This window comes from Leptinotarsa decemlineata, unplaced genomic scaffold (genome assembly GCF_025532065.1).
Source record: "Leptinotarsa decemlineata unplaced genomic scaffold, Ldec_3_MD MMD2_P_RNA_scaffold_2, whole genome shotgun sequence".
Classification (NCBI taxonomy): Eukaryota; Metazoa; Arthropoda; class Insecta; order Coleoptera; family Chrysomelidae; genus Leptinotarsa; species Leptinotarsa decemlineata.
The window spans coordinates 17,187,114-17,205,572 of record NW_027412529.1 but is presented as its reverse complement, the minus strand read 5'-3'; the positions used below and the strand labels follow the sequence as shown (position 1 = coordinate 17,205,572).

At 33.7% G+C, this 18,459-nt stretch overlaps 1 protein-coding gene across 3 annotated transcripts in view; it reads right to left on the bottom strand.

Moving 5' to 3' along the window:
- Positions 1-18,459, bottom strand: part of LOC111504423 (Epidermal stripes and patches) — a 159,091-nt gene that overhangs the window by 24,669 nt on the left and 115,963 nt on the right. For all 3 annotated transcript variants that reach the window (XM_074184381.1, XM_074184390.1, XM_074184396.1), the window contains exons 4-6: positions 17,256-17,465; positions 3,254-3,474; positions 480-837 (exon numbers count right to left, since the gene is read on the bottom strand). In XM_074184381.1, coding sequence (XP_074040482.1) covers positions 480-837; positions 3,254-3,474; positions 17,256-17,465 — 789 coding nt within the window. The remainder of the gene's footprint in view (positions 1-479; positions 838-3,253; positions 3,475-17,255; positions 17,466-18,459) is intronic.

Below are 18,459 nucleotides of genomic sequence, written 5' to 3'. Positions count from 1 at the left end.
ACTTGGTGTGGGTCCTCTTCACCAATACGTCTAAGAATGGCAATTCGTTGTGGACTTCCTTCTCTATTGTGAAAGTGTTGATGTGTTTCAGGAAGGCGTCTAGTTTTTTATTTTTATTTTTTGTTCAATTGTTCTATTTTATTTCACTCTTATTTCATTTCAGGGTTTTTTGCCTAATATAATTGTTATTTTCAGATATTCTTTTTCAATTCCTTATTTTTTAGTTCTTTCAGGGATTTCAAATCATTTTATATACTATTAGACAATGGAAGTCCGATCTAATGAAACTCATCATGAAACATTGTCAATCAACTTCAAACTAACTCTAGATGTGATTGTTTTGTAGCAGTTTTATTGATTCGTTCGTGTCAGAACTTTGATGATTCCTGCAATACTAGTTTGAAAAACGCTAAAGAAGGTTAAGAGAATTTCATTTTATTTTCATAATCAACCGATAAAAAATAATTGAAAAAACTCACCGAACGCCTTACATACGGCGATATTCTCTAGAATTAAAATCAACGGAACCACGATTATAGCGCTTCCCAAATTTGACACCATAGTAACGAAAGACTCCGTTTGAATGGTTCCATTGACTACCTTGTCGTATCCAAAGGGAGGAACACGAACTTTCGGTAATCCTCGAGGAACTGTACCTATTATTTCGAATGGTGTCGGGCCGTTCTGGTAGAAAGAGTGTCCGATGAATCCACAGACGATGACTAGAATGGCGTTCCTAGCAGTTCCAATCAACCAAAGCGATTTATTTACAATTTTCTGAAAAGTGGTTGGTTCTTCATCACAGCCAGTGGGTCCAATTTTCAGAGAGCTGATTATCTGTGGAACAGTTGGGATATTTTATTTTTGATACAAAAGAATATGTGTTACGGGTATTAACCATCATCAAATTGTCAGACTGGTGAGGGACAAATCCAGGTATTGAAATTTTGGGGTTTGATTTTCTATTTTAGTCATATTATATCTAGTGGAAATTATTGAAGAACTGACATAAAAAACATTTTCATAGCTTTCCGTTTACAATTCAATCTACAACGAAATTGTTATACCTATTCATGTGTATATTTTGAAAGAATATATTGATAATTGTATGAGTTCAACAGAGATAAATCTACAACAGGGATAAAGCTCGAAAAAATATGAGCGATAGCTGATTGGATTCCGAATGAGGCGAACGTGTGTATACATAATGCAAAAATTGTAACTGTCGATAACAAATTAAAATTGAAAAAGAAGATGATTCAATTTTCGTTATTCACCCAAAAACTGTCAATACTAAAAAAAAAAAAAATATGCTGAGAAAATTTACATTGAAAAAGTCTCAGCTCTCGGAACTCTACATTCAATAATTTTTCTCAAATATTAAAATCATTTTCGCAACTTACTTGCTTGAATCCCTCTCCAACATGATGATGATGATGATCATGGAGAGGGGTTGGCATTAGAATGTATTATATTTACATAAACAGAATAATTTTAAACAATAAAAAATTATGAGAACATTTTTTCAATTAATTATTATTTAATGACGACAAAATTGGAAAATATAATTGATTTATATACCAGACTTGTTTGTTCATAAATGATTCATAAATTATGACGTATGAAATTCTACCTAGCGTCAATGCGTCAGTTGCGAAAACGATAAAAATATAACGTTTGTTAAAAATATGTTATCAATGTAATTTTTGGACATTCGAATAATTTAAAAAAATTTCGTTAAGTAAAAAAAAGGTTATAAACTTATACGACAGTGGGCGATTGATTTGAAATATATTGTATATTGAGAACTATTGAACATACAACCAAGAAAGTATTTTAAGGACAAAACAAGCACTACAAAAAATACTTAAGGCACTCTAAGAGCGGGGCCTGTGCGAAAGTAGCGATTCCCCTTGAATGTGTATCGTTGGAGATGAAATTCATATGGAAAAACGTTCAGAGAAAGATTACTCCATATAAACGGAGTTCTCCGAATAAAAGAGTTCTTGAACGGTGAAGTTCGAGGTGTACTGTCCGTTGCGTATTCCTGATATGTACCGCTCTTTGTGAAATCAAATGTGCCAAGTACTTTAACACCCCACGTGAAAGTATCTATAAAAGAGTGCCCAGACGTTATTATATCCGGTTCGGAGTCATTTTTTTTTCTTTGGGAAAACCGATGCCTGAGTTTTTGTTGCAGCGGTAGTTGAATTATTCTGTTGGATCATAATCGTAGCAAAATGCATAAAACCTTGATGTTTTCGACGATTCCTTTCTATTTTTAAAAAACTCTCGACACAACCAAAGAAATTGGTTCAATTTTATGCATATGGATAGAGGAGCAAGAATCAAATTCTCCAACAACTTGTTTTCTGTTTTGACATTTTTATTTTGTTACATACGTATTTTTAAATCATCCTATTAGATGTATTTCTTCCATGTTATCATTTCAAATCCACTTTCATTCAATTGTTTTCTTTGATTTGCTATTCGTTCGTTTGGAATATTCTCTAACATTATGCGGATTAAATGATATTTAGTGTTTCCGATTGGATTACAATTGTTATTGCATCATCTGCTGACAATCTACTATTCCGATGGTTAGTAACAAAGCATACATTAATGTCGTTAGACCAGAATTCGATTTTTTTCTACAGATTACTTTTCTTGTGGTTAGATATATTCCTTTTCACATATAGTCAGTGGGCATACTTGAAGACTGGCTATAAACCAAATCATCTGAAAGATCAATTCGTTGAGGCCAGTTTCAACTCCCTACACTGTAGGTTAATGAAGTGACACCTATAACCTGTCAAATATAATCCACCGCCCTTCATGGTATTAGCCAGGGGAGTAGTTGTTTTCTGATAGATGTCAGTTCATTAACGTATAGCGTAAGAAGTTGAGACTGGCCTGAACGAATTGTTCTTCCAGATAATAAAATATATTTCGAAAAACTAGCAATTGTGAAAATTTATAATCCAACTTAAAATCGAAACAATTTATTGGGCTCCTAATATTCAAATATTCAAATCATGTTTTCCAATAGGAAACTTTCGAAGGCAATCTGTCATTGCTGAGGAAACTAATAAATACAAAGTGAAGAAAATTAAACCAAGTTTGTCAATGATTCGTCATATTTTGAACTTTCATGAATAGGTAGAAGTCAGTATATAAGATAATGTGAGTATTATTTGAAGTTTACAAAATTTTGAATGGATTTTTCTACGACAAAAGTGGACAAAATGCTTACCCTCAATATGAGAAGAACAGCTATGCAAACTATTCCAAGAGTGGCATCCCAAGGTTTGGTATTATGAATGTCTGATATTATACTTTTCCAAGTTTGTACAAACGTTGACCCGCTGGCTTTGATTCCTAAGATGTCTTTTACCTGCGAGGTCACGATAATTAAAGCTACTGCTGAAGTGAATCCGGAAGATACTGGACCAGACACGAAATCAATGATGAAACCTGTAAATGAAAAAAACTATAAAGAAATAATGAATTAGATTAATAGAATTAGATTAATAGTGGACTTTCAGAAAACGAAGCAGCTACAACCATTTTTTCCTTTCGAAGTAACTAGAGTATTTCTGATATATCTTGCAGATCACCGGTGACCGATGTATCTTGGGTTTCTGTGTGGTCTTGGAAGCCGCTTTTATAATTTTCTCTGAGTGGTTATTCATTCGTAGAGTTATTTCGATGATGTTTGATTCTTGTTGTCTGTGTTCGTTAACTGGCAGCCTTCCCGATCGTGTAATTAGTGCCATATACACTACCAAATATTGAAGGAACAACGAACAAAATCAGCAAAATTTTTTGCCAACACAACATAGCAACTTCATTCGCACCAAAACGGACAATAAGGTCCATACTTCGTAATCCAAAGGATCAGATACCACTGGAGTCCCAAGGAGTGTACCAAGTGCTATGCCAAGATGACCACAAACTAGTAGTGAAGGAAAAATGTCACCACATCTTCTCTCTTCCAACACGTATTGCAGACAGGACACAACATCAATTTCGATAATTCAAAAATACTAGCAGGCAATGAAAACTTCTAATCTCGAACAATCAGAGAGGCTATCGAAATTGAAAAATGACCTAGTGAGATCACCAGAAGATGACAAATGAGACTTTGGAGAAATATTGTGAAAATAATCGTTATGAGGATGAAAAACACAGAACACGGAGCGAAACCCGAGAACACAGCTCATAATACTTTGTCCGTCAATATCTTCGAGTTAACATTACTTTTCATTCGGTATTTCCTGAGCTGAAATGACTACTTGAAAAAAGTACAAATGAAAAAAAATAATGAATATTTATACAGGGCTATTCAAATTCGTTTTTGTACATCGGGATCTCGTAAACGATAAGAGATAGAGTGTCGGTTGTGGCAAAGTTGTGTATTTTAGAGACCTATTCAATGATGTGCAAAAATCGAATATAGCTCTTTTGGTTCTGCAGATATATAGGAAAAAAATCCCAAATTATTATTTTGACTATATATTATTTATCCGCAGACATATTGAAAATCTGTCCACATTTTGCTATAGACACTTGATGTGGGCACTCAGAATATATCCATTAATCTTTTATACAGGGTGTCATCTGACTTGGGCCACTCCCATCTTTGAATTTTTAAATACTGACCTGTATTTTTTGTTATAGTTTTTGGATCGTAGACGTCCACTCCATACTGAGAAATTGAATTCAATTTTATATTTCCAGATGTTTCGGTAATATTCGATTATAATTGCCCAGAAAATTGGTTGACTGAGTTGAATAAAAACATGATAGCAACTTTCACGTCTCCCTATGTATCGTAGAGCTTTTCGAGAGTTTTTTTTTTATTTTCAGGTACCTAATAAAATGTTTCCATTGCTCTGAGCGTTTTCTACAATGAACTTCGAATAAGAGAACCTTTCATGATTATTTGAAACATATCTACATCAAAAATATATTGTATTTGTTTCAATAAGCAGAAAAAGAAATGATAGCAATAATAACATCCGAAACGAACACTATAATTGTAATGAAAATTGAAATGAAGTAATTTATATAGGTATCCAAAAAAAAAATTATTGGCGCAATACATGTTTGGATTGAAGTCCTTCCATTTCGAGACATTTTTAAACTCGGTTTTCTATATTATTTATTGCACTTAATACACGTATTTGCTGCATTGTTGCGAAGTCATTCAAAATCCTCAATCTCGAGTCTTCCACATTTTCTATCTCCCTGCCAGAGTAAATCCTATTTTTCAATGTCCCCCATAGAAAATAGTCCAAAATAGTAAGATCTGGTGATATTGCAGACCATTTTATTGTCGCATTATTTGTCTCGAAATGGAAGGACACCAATTCGAACATTTATTGCACAATTAATTTTTTGTGTGTATAAATTACTTACTTCATTTCAATTTTCATTATAATTATTGTGTTCGTTTCGGATGTTATTATTGCTACCATTTTTTTCTGCTCATCAAAACACATATAATATATTTTTGTTGTAGATATGTTTCAGATAATCATGAAAGGTTTTCTTATTCGAAGTTCATTGTAGAAAACGCTCAGAGCAATGGAAAAAATTTGAATAGGAACCTAAAAATTAAAAAAAAAACTCTCGAAAAACTCTACGGTACATAGGGAGACGTGAAAGTTCCTATTGCGTTTTTATTCAACTCAGTCAACCAATTTCAAGGGCCGTAATTTGAAAGGGAATAATTCACAAAATTATAATCGAATATTACCGAAAAATCCCGAAATATAAAATTGAATTTGATTTCTCAGTATGGAGTGAACGTCTACGATACATACACTACAATCAAAAATACAGGTCCGTGTTTAAAAATTCAAAGATGTGGGTGGCCCAAGTCAGATGATACCCTGTATAAAAGATTAATGGATATATTCTGAGAGCCCACATCAAGTGCCAATAGCAAAATGTGGACAGATTTCCAATATGTCTGCGAATAAAGAAGATATAGGCAAAAAAATAATTTGTGATTTTTTGTTTTTTCTTGTATATCTCCAGAACCAGAAGAACTATATTCGATTTTTTCACATCATTGAATACGCATAAAATACACAACTTTTAATTTAACCGACACTCTGTCTCTTAGCGTTTACGAGATCCCCATGTACAGAAATGAATTTGAATAGCTCTGTATATTATGAAGAAAAAGAGAATTGAAACTCTCTATGTTCTTTACCATTTTTTTACCATTTTCGAACACATACATTATGTATAAGTTTAAAAATGTCCTTATAAGACGAAACTGCAGTAACGTTAGTTACAAATAAAAGTGGTAAAAAACATAGAAAGTTTCAATTCCCTTTTCTCCATTATGATTTCCTAACCCCTAGTAACGGCTACATCCTACATCCATCAATTTATATTTATATGTTTTATGATTTATTATCTTTTTTCAAGTAGTCATTTCAGCTCAGAAAATACCAAATAAAAATTAAAAGAGCCCGGACAGTATAAAGAAGTAATGATTGTTAACGATTGAGTGGGTTCAGTTTTTGGAAAAAAAATTTACAGCATATTATTTTCCTGAAAGGGACAAGTTTTGACTCTCACTGATTCATATTCAATACGGATTGAAATATACATAACACTCACTATATATATATATATATATATATATAAATATATATATATATATATATATATATATATATATATATATATATATATATATATATATATATATATAAATACATAACCTGCTGCGATACAAAAATTTCAAGTGACTGGATCATATGAAATCGAATTTATATTTATAGAGCTTCGTTTTTAGCTTCATTGAGAGTATCGAAAGTATAATTGAGAAAATAAATCCATTTCCATTTTCAAAGTTGCCAAAGATAAGTGAATGCTATTTAAATTCGACTCTCTTTTGTATGTTTGATTATTGTACCCACTACGTCTAAAAAAAAATTGTTTCAATTCGAATTTTATGGATTAGCAAATACTACAAGCATCAATAACTGTGCCTGAATTTCAAAATTCCTTTCCGAACTAGTTTTTATCTGTATATGCACTAATTAGTATAGTAGTATAATTTGAATATCTCTTGGGAAAGAGAAAATATATCAATCTTCATTACTCTGCTCACAAGTTGAAATCTGTCGTTCTGACTTAGTGAGGAAAATATAACACAGCATAATTTCGAAATAATTCGAAAGACCCAATTTTTTCGATGATCAAATGATATGGAATAACTACTTATGATAAACAAGAAAAATATCTCTTCGACAAAGTTCAAAGAAAGTTACATTCACCTCTGAATATATTTAGTGAATAGCTATCAGCGTTCCAAAAATTTGGGAATTTGATTCATTAGTTGAGTTATCTGCCACAATGAATTAACCAATTTTTTTTATTCGATAAGCATCGCCATTTATGTTATTCAACTTTCCAATGTGCTCGTGAAGTTGCAATCAACTTTTCCATGTTACCTTGGAATTGCTATTTACGACTGTTATCTTCTAATTTGAATATTACACCAGACACTCATTCAAACAATAACTGCATTTTATCAATAACGGGAAATATTTACATTATTCGAAGAATACAATTTTGTCAAGTTGAAAAAAGTCGAATATTTGCGAATTATCTTCAGACTGATTTTCTGCTAAAAAAAATTCACGTTTGAAAAACGAAAGAAGACAAACAAAAATGTTTTTCTTGACTCTATTGAGAAAACTTTTCTCTCACAAGAACAAAAATGCCGTCTCTTGACGCCCATTTTGCTAACCAACTTAGCACCATCAGGAGATGACTAAAGCTACTTCTTAGCGCTATGCTCGAAATTTTATGAACATCCAGATGAATCAATACTGTACCTGATGATGGCCATTGAAATAATTACCAGTATCTTGTTGCTTCTAATTGCTATTTGCTTCCTGACTGCTACGACCCAATCTTCACTGGTAATTATGCAAGAGTGCGAACAATGGGCTGTTAGGAATAGGACCTTCATCTCCATCCTTAGATCTCCTGATGATGCTAACTTGGTGGGCGAAAGGCGCATCGGGAGACAGCATTTTTGTTTTGGGGAGGTGGTAGTGTATTTTATAGAATCACTTCACGCAAGAAGTTCCAAATTCTACTCATCAAGTACCTTTCGAAGATTTGTTTCACTGACATTAGGATGGTATTTTCGAAGAAGAGTTCTCTGTAGATCTCTTGTATTCCAAAAACAACTAACAGAGGAAAAGAATAACTTTCTTTTCTAGTTATGATAATGAGGAATTACATATCACCAAGATGATATTGAGGAATTATTTATCACCGAGAGATACGTCCCTGTGAATTGTGTTCGAAGTCTCAAGGTGTAATTACTGTGAACGTTGAATAGTACTTCTGATTATGAAAAGTAATCTGTGTAACTATCAAAAGAAAGAATAATGAGTGAAAACTTACTGTGTAATCTGTATCAATATAAAGTGAAACTCTTAGGTTAGGTGACGTTGGATGTATTCTCGACAAAGACATAAAACAAAGATTTCACTTTCAACATAAGAATTAACATAAGAATTATTTCGGGAATTGTAATGGAGATACCTTTCACAGCATTTATAATGGAGAGAAAATTTCCATGATGAGAATAATTATTGTGAAGATTCTGCAAACAGCTAAGATACTAGATACAAATAAAGATATGAAGATTCGAAGAGAACAACAAAAGCCAACGAACGCTGAAATTATAAAATAGTGATTGTAGATGTTTTGTCAGCACAAATCGAAGAATGTAACATTTTCAAGAATACAGTTTTTCTTAAAAAAAATGGAGCATTGTGTCTACACAAACCTGTCAGTCATATAAGTGAATTCCAAGTGGATGGAACTAGCATTTTCAAAAACAAAGGACATCAATAAGAATGTTCCTCTTCAGCCTTCTCTACAATATCGCTCAATGTTTTGGGAAACTGCCTCACTTTCATTTGAATTTTACTTCATTGGGCATCGTCAATACCGGAAGGTGGTCCTCGATTGAGGACAAAATGTGAATAACCATGAAAAGTACTTGATAAAAATAACTGCGTAAACGCAAGCGAGACATAAGTGGAACCACCTATTGGTGTGACACCTAAGACAACTTACCAAGTTTTTATGTTAGTGTTGGTGGTGTGACAAACGACAGCTGCTTTTCTATAATGTCCCCTCCCTTTCATTTTTTGAACGGGTCAACTCAAAAGATTGAAATTGAGGATAATGTAATTAATGCATGAATACTTTATTTCGAAGTGAAATTGAGACATGAAACTTTCAAGATGGCGACTGGGCACCATCTGGAAAAAAAATTAAATAGAAAGGGGGGTCTTATGATACATCATTTTGAAGCTCCTGACGAGTACTTCAAGATAATAGAACATGAAGTCAATATCTTCACCTACTACGAAATGGCGGAACATTTAATAATTGCCTGAAGGCAGACACATTACTATCGATATTTCTAAAAATATTCCTTTTTATCTGCCATATGGCAATTTCAACAAGCCGATAAGGTTTGTTAACTTGTGATGCACTGTTTGGAACCTTTGGTGTAGTAATGAATATTACTGACGTTTTTTCCCAACACCAAATCGTTATTTTTAACACCTCGACACGTGTTTCGATCACCAAGTGATCATCTTCAAAGAGGAAGATTGAATTGGTTCAATCAGTTTAATCTTCCTCTTTGAAAATGATCACTTGGTGATCGAAACACGTGTCAAGGTGTTAAAAATAACGATTTGGTGTTGGAAAAAACTCCAGTAATATTCAAAGTCTGTTGAGTTAGTTTTTGTTTACAAAAACGACAAAATATATCAGTACGACAATGAACATCATTGTTCAGTTAGAATATTCTCATTTAATTTTCGGTTTTCACAATATCCAGAAAAAATTAACGTTTGGGAAACAAACAAAAAATATTGGGAAACACTATTTATTGATCAAAATTTAACAGGGGAACTGTATTTGAATATGTTGAAAACTACTGTTGACCCTCTCATTACTGAAATTGTCGAAGCGAATCCTAATGAATTCGATATGGATATTGTATTTCAACAAGATGGAGCACCACCACATTACTCCAAACAAGTAAGAAACTATTTGGAGACTATTTTTCCCGGTCGTTGGATTGGCCGTCGAGGTCCTACAGAATGGCCAGTCTGTTCGTCACATTTGACACCTTTGGACTTTTTTTATGGGGCTATTTGAAGAAAAGGTGTACGAAACTGAACCTGCTTCAATATTGGATATACGGCAGAGAATAATAAATATTTGTAGATATTGACGTTACTGTGTTCGAAAATGTTCAGTGTGAAATATCGGATAGGCTTTCACTAGTTCGGACTTCCATTGTCTATTATATAAAATGATTTGAAATCCCTGAAACAAGTAAAAAAGAATAATTGTGTTGGTGGGTCCAGAATAATTGTGTTGGTGGGTCCATGTTTGGACCCACCAACACAACATCGAGTGGTCCCAAGCTGAGATCTTGCACAAAGAGGAACATTGGTTCAGGAGAAAATTTAAGGAAGCCGCATACATGTTGTCCAACAACGTATTCAGCCAGGACAGCGTAGATATACGAAACATATGGAAACCCATCATCAAACGAGAAATGACCAACCCCCGCCAAATCGGTCATCTCTCACGGAATCAGTGAAGCGGAAAATGGAAAGTAGAGAAAGTGAAAGTATTTCAACGACCTATAAAATAGTCATCTCTCGGAGGAATCAGTCCAGTCATCACCCGAAGACGATTGTAGATACCAACAATCGAAACGTCGTGAACTAACGTGACTTGGAATCTCTACACTTTTTTATTTTTATTATTTTCTTTTTGCATTCCTTTAATTTTTATTTATTCAATTATTATATTTTTACTTGTAGGTTATTGTACTATCATTTCATTTCAGGTTTATTGTTGCTTAATATAATTGTTATTTTCAACTATTCTTTTTTAATTATTCTTTTTTACTTGTTTCAGGGATTTCAAATCATTTTATATAATAGACAATGGAAGTCCGAACTAGTGAAATTCATCACGAAACATTGTCAATCACCTTCAAACATCGGATAGGCTGTTCATATGTCAAGAAGTTCAAGACAACCATTTCAAGCATCTTCTGAACTGACCTCAAGCTTATTACCTCATATTATGTAATTAAATGTCAATGTTTTCAGGCAATTATTTAATGTTTCGCTAGTTTGTAGTATGTGAAGATATTGACTTAATATTCTTGGGTTGTGAAGTACTCGTCAGAAGCTTCAAAATGATGTGCCACAAGACCCCTCCTTCCATTAAATTTTTTTTCCAGATGGCGTTAAGTCGCCATCTTGAAAGTTTCATCTGTCAATTTTACTTCAAAATAAAGTATTCATGCATTAATTCAATTATCCCAAATTTCAATTTTTTGAGTTGACCCGTTCAAAAAAGTAAAGAGGGGGACATTAAAGAAATGCACTGTATAGGTAGTCCACATCATATGCATGAATATGCGCAAGATGGAATGACATATGGTCATCATTACGGCCGGCCAGATCTCTTCATTATACGTGTAATCCAAAATGCATTAGAATTAGCAAAATGCTGCTTCCCGGACAAACGTCAAGTGATCGACACGACATCACCGCACGTGTATTTAGACAAAGAATACGGTTTTTTTATTAGTCAGTGGGCTATGCTTGAAGACAGGTAGTAAACAAATCTAAATAAATGAACTTCGAATGATCAACCTACACGGTTGGTTGAATGGACTGACGCCTATCAGAAAACTACTATTTCACTGGCTAATACCACGAACGGCGTTGGATTATATCCAACAGGCGTCAGTGCAGGAATCTTCACAGAAAGTTCCTGCATATGCAATTGGCAATACAACTAAAAGAGAGTCGACCTTCAATTTTAGAACGTGGTATTAGCCAATGGAGTAGTTGTTTTTTGATAGGCATCAGTCCATTCAACCTACTGCGTAGGTATATCCGAGACTGGCTTGAACATTTGAAGGTCATTAAAGAATACGGTCCCTGATGAACTACATTGTTTAACAACGCGTCTTTGGGAAAATTCGATGCTGGATGTATTAGAATGGCAAGAACGAGTTCTGCCGCACGCACACATTCTTATATGGCTAGTCGAAAAAAGTCGATCAGACGAAATGGATGATATTGAAAATGTATGTTTTTCATGTACGTGGTACGTTCACGAGTCGGAAGAAATCATCTGCTTTATTCGTTCTTGCACCTGATAATAAAACGAAAAATGTCGTATATCACAGGGTGCTTCACTGCACTCATGGGGCAGATACCCGACAGAAAAATCAACAGCTAACCCAGCTGATGCCACGCAGAAAGTTGGAGTAAAACCATCAGGCACCTGTGCAACGTCTTTAATTTGGAAGATTCGTCGCAAGTAACTTCCTTTATGTGAAGAGCTGAATCAAATTCCATTTGTTCATTTGGTAGGTCTGAAATGATAGCTTTCGGCTGGGATTGAATCAAATAGGTGAATGAATGTCATTACGATGTCATCGATGACATAAGCAGATCAAGCTTATTCCGTGACATTAAAAATCGTAATTCATGAATGAATTGTGTGTATTTTCTATAATGTTATCCAAATTGGTACTGAAGAGCCTTGGGGCAAGTGTCTTAAGGCGAAACATCGATGTATACCAGTGAGGATGACAGTGTTTCATATGAGTGCAATTTGTTACCATTCATTTAAAGTAGAACTCATGTGAATGATATCTGATTTTTATTCCACAACGAATGTTTGAAATACAAACTGAGTAGGGGAAAGTATCTTCTGTATAATTCAGTGTTCATATAGAAGTATTTGTTTCGAAAGATTTTTTTTCTTTCGTGTAATTCAATGTTTATATGCAAGTAGCTGTTTCAGGAGGACTTTCTTTCAGTTTGTGTCTGAAAGTTACTTCTTTGCATGATCTACACATCCATGTATAGAGTTACTCATTTTCAAATTGATTACTTCTTTCCTTTCTTTGGAAGATTCCCTCATTCTTTTTTTGTATCAAGATGGATTAGTAGAAAGCCAAAAACTTTCTTTTCCAAAAATTAATCACTCCTTAAAATATAATCCCTTCAATACAAAGAGATAGTACTTCAAAACCAGGTTGTCGGTGGTTATCCCGACAACGGATCTAGTGTCATAGTATTGTACACAATCTTCTTCACATCCAAACCAACAATTTTCATTCTTTACCGCCGTCATTCTGTGATATATTCTCACGGTTCTTTGTCAGGTTGTTTTTTGGAACCCCGGAAAGAAGTTAATGAATCGTTCGATGTCTCTATTCATGACCTGAAAGCATGCTTGCAATATTCATATGAAATTGGTTATCACCCTTCAAATTGGTGCCATTTTCAGGTATCTTGGTTTTTACATACCCTAAATTCTGGCTTGCAAATATCATGAACCCGATTGGATATAAAATTACCCACTTGGATGTATAAGCGATTCGAAATACATTTGTTAGGGCTGACAGGTTGGTTTTTCCAAACCGATAAACACGACTGAGAATTCAAACACGATAAAATGTTATTTTCGTTATACCTGTAGATACATAAATTAGCGCAGGGAAATGAATGCGAAAACAAGTAATGAAACTATTTTTAACAGAGTACAAGAATAATTTTGTGCAAAAAGAGACTTTTATGCTGACATTTCATCAAAATTACATACACAACCGTTTTAGAAGTGTGTTGACGATGCTTTACTGTTTGGAATGAATGCCATGATAATTTCAAAGAACAACTTCCTTCCATTGATCAATCTGATACAACTGTTATCGAAAGAGTACATTTTTTTTTTTGGCCGTCGGACGCATTATAGCCAGCAACTGAACGTTTTTTTTCTCAATTTCTAAAAACACGTAATAATAATAAGTAATACCCTATAATCATAGGGTATTACTTTTCACATCCAGGAGTCATTCAGGGTGACTTTGCAGAGAATAGGGAGACCTCGGAAAGAAATGATTTCAATGATGGGGACATGTGCACATAGAAATCACATCATGTCTCATCTACAACTTCAGGTTACAATCATTCACGAATATTTCATGGTAGCTTCTATTATAGACGTAGTAAACGATATTGTGCACATTTGAAGTTGGAAGTATTCTCAAAGGCCAAACAAACCAATATACATAAAAATGAACCGGTAGCGAACTAGTCCGCGTGGACTGTAGACTTAGCAGTTTTCATTGGATAATTTTTACTAACCGAGTTTTATGATTGGCTGAAGAGTCATAAAATTAAATTTGATGTCATGTTACGGTGACGAATAAAAATCTGGGAATGCGGAGATGGTTATCGCCATCGTGTCATCAATGTTCAGTTCAGGAACTGATCGTGATTTGAGTGTTGAAATTCGATATTGGTGCAGTTATAATTACTTAAAATTTTTGTTATCTGTTTAATATGTGGCGTCCTTGGATAAGTATTCTTAGTAATACTTACTTAGTAATACTAGTAATACAACGCATACTTTTTCCAGTGTTGTGATTCCAATAGCGTCAGTGAAGAATGCGAAAAAGAGATAGCAGTAAATAAGAATCGGATGCATTTGAATATTGAAACACAGGCAAAATTCTCATGATTGATTAGATTCAGATTGATTAGATCAATAAGCCAGGCTCGGTTTGACATAGCAAGTTTTGAAATTGAATTGTCTATTTTTTCGTTGTCATAATTTTGACAGTTAAGTGTCCTGGAATGCTTTCCAGGAGTATTTGGTGAATAGAGTTATAAAAGGGTTTTGCGAGTTTTCAAAGTTGTAAATCTCAACATAGTCGAGAGAATTGGCGTTTAGTTGGTGATAGTGCTCGATCAATGAGGGTGGCCGCGGAAAAATTCAACAGAAGATATCCAGATCGTCAACAAATGTACCGTGACAAAGAGGGAATATAGAGATAAACGGGCAAATTTTAGAGTATGTTAAGGAAACCCGAAAAATAACTTGCGGCAGATTCCATGCGATTTATACGTAAGTATGTCTAAAACACGTATATGTTTGGAAAAAAAAAGTTTTTGCTTCAAACCGAAAATCATGCACACGTTAGAGAGGGGCGATGAGGAACGAAGATTGGAATTCTATTTATACTGCCAGGGTGAATATTTAAATAATAAGAAATGCTGAGCAATATTCTCTTCACCGATGAGGCGACATTTACCACTAACGGTACAGTGTCTACTCAAAATTCCAGGTACTGGGCAAGGAAGAATCCACACTAGATGATAAACACAAAAAGACAATATTTACGAAAAAGAATGTCAGGGTAGGAATATTCAAACACCGTATAATAAATAGGTCTAGTGTTTTTTGAAAACACACTAAACGGCGGAGAATTTTATTATTTTTTGACAATGGAATTCTTGGATTTCATGAAGGAACTGAGCATTGAAGAACACAGAATTGTTATATTCTAACCAGACGGTACCTCCATTTACAATATGATCGCTGTGCGGCAATATCTTAATGAAAAATTTCAAGGAAGATATTGGCCCCCTCAATCACCAGACATGACTCCTTTAGATTTTTTCTGTGGGGATATTTGAAACAAAGTGTTTATAGAAATAGAACACGAAATTTGAACGAATTGAAGGAGAGGACAAGGCAAACGTGTGGAAAAATAACAGCAGGCCAATTGAGGTAGACCCACCAAAATTTGAGACGAAGTTACGAAAAATGTACAGAGCTTGAAGGAGGATATATTGATAGCTCCAATATCTGAAAAAATAGTTTCATTCATCATTTAATTAATTCCTGTTGCTGGTATTTTTTCTAAAATTGAAAACACGTTTTTTACTCTTCATATGTTGATTTTAATTAAACTATAGACAACTCCTTGAAACGAATATAATCTATGTACTCGTAGCTGAGTATGCGAAGTATTATTATTGTGGGGTTCATAGATTTCATACAGGGTCAGTCAAAAAATCATGGATTTGTAAATTTTTCATCATATAACTAATATCCTGTATGACATATCGGACTGAAACTTGAAATCTAGATGTTTGAAATATGCCCAAATCAAATGGGGTATCCACTTTTCCGATAAAAATGCCTAATGGTTCTTCTCGAAATTTTGACCTATTTTGCAGGTCACAGTAAGCCTTGAAAATGAAAATAATTGATATCTGTCAACATATTTGAATAGAGCTCATCGAGTACCATAATTTGGAATTGTCATTTTTCGAAATCGATTTATTGGTTCCAAAATAACAGTGTGTTGCGGTTTGAAATCGAACACACTGTAGATAGTGGTGAAGAACAATTTGCATTATATCGATTATTTAAGAATTACATCAACATCGTTATATATAATATTTCTAAATAGCTTTAACATCTTTCCATGACATTTTAAAAATAAAGCGCACCAAAGATAAAAATACATTAGATTTTTTCAATTCTGAAGACGAAAGCAGATTTAAGCTTCTTGATCTTTCTTTGATAGGTGAAAATATTGGATAGTCCCTGATGAATACATTATTTTTCTGAAGCATAATTTGAATTTATACAGTAATTTACCGGGGTGAACTGAAAAAATTTTCCACTCTACACTCGGATCCAAGTATCATTAAAATATTCAATATTCAATGATAGCACGTGATTATTTTTTGAAAAGAAAGTTTTTGGCTTACTATTTCTCCATCTTTTACAACAAATGTGGGAACCTCCTAAAGAAAGGGAGAAAGCAATTAATTTCAAAAAGATGTGTAGTTCATGCAGAGAAGTAACTTTCAGACTTCTCAAAACAGCTATTTACATTTGGTCATTGATCTTGATCTATACAAAAATGAAAAAAGGTGATACAAATTATGAAATTATGAAACAACAAAAATTATTTGGCGCTCCGGGGTGACATCACTGATTCCAGTGGCGCATTGGTTTTTCAGATGCAGGAAAACCCGGAAAAACCTGCAGCACCAGATAATCTGGAGATCTTGATCTACCAATGTTCTCTCTTTCATAAAACAAAATGTAGGGTGTCTCTAGAGGCTCTAATAAATTCAAAACATCGCCATAACACTTCGTGACACGAAAAATTTTCAGTTTATCATTAGTAGATGATAACATCAATTTTATTGTTTCTTTTTGTGGATCTACAGTCTTTTTTGGATCAATTCAAAATTTGGTAACCAGTGATAAAAAAAATTGATAATAACGTGAATCTTTATTTTTTCTTCTTGAAGAACAAAAAAAAAAACACTCACCTAGTCCTAGAATCCCCATAATGAGCAGGGTTAATCCCGATAAAAAAGTAAGTAATATGGCATATTCTGGTCCCATTCCTTTTACGGCTTGCATAGTCATCAAAGCTGAAATAGCTGAAGGACCCATTGGAACATCTTTACAGCTACCGATGAAAATGTAGACGAAGGCACCCAAAAATGAGCTATATAGACCATATTCGTTAGACAACCCTGAAAATATGTAAACGGAAAATGTTGAGCATGCTGAAGTTCTTGACATCTATACAAATTGTTTATTCACCATACGGCAAAAAATTCAAAGTGTTATTTTCAACACCATGTATTTGTCCTCCGATGATCATTTTTTGAAAGCAAGTCTGTTTCGAAGATACAAGGTGAAAATTTATAGATAAAAATATATTTTTGAAATTATTGACGTAGTCGAAATTGAAACGTGAAGTAAAACACTAGGCGTATAAAAGGTTAGTGTAGTTATAGAAAAAAAAATCAGTTTGGGTGTGGTTTTCATCTGGATATATTTAGTAAACAGGGTGTTCAAAATCAACTAGGCACCATTGCCAACTCTATTATTATTGAAGCTACGAATTCGGTTGGAAGGGCAAACTAGTAGCATTTTTAATGGCAGATGCCGAAAACAAAAAAAAAAGACAGTCGCGTTTTCAAAATATTTAAAAAAATTATAATTTTTTAAAAGGAACACCCTATATTTTATCATGCATATCGAATTCGTAATGATATTGTCAACAACAAAGCTCATATCACCTTTCTTTCTAAAGTTGAAAATGAGCGAATTATATGGAAATATTTATTTCTTTAACAGTACAAAAATTTTCTTATTTTTTGGCGAATAAAGAACTATAAAATATCGAGTAGATATTCAAAAACACCACCTTCTTGTTGAACAAGACCCTTCTCTTGACACTACGTGTTGCTTTCAACACAATTCGGCCATCAATTCTATTAATTATAGTTTCAATATAATTTTTCAGTTCATCTGCATTATTATGTCTTATTTTGTACACCTCATTTTGAGGAAATCCCCAAAAATAGAAATCTAGAGGTGTCATCTCTGGTGAACGAGGAGGCCACTCAATAGGACCATTTGTAGCAATCCATCTGTGGCTAAAAGAGTCTCGCAACATTACATTTTACGCCACTGCTTTTTACGCCACTGCTCGTGCTCCATCTTGCTGAAAATAGATCA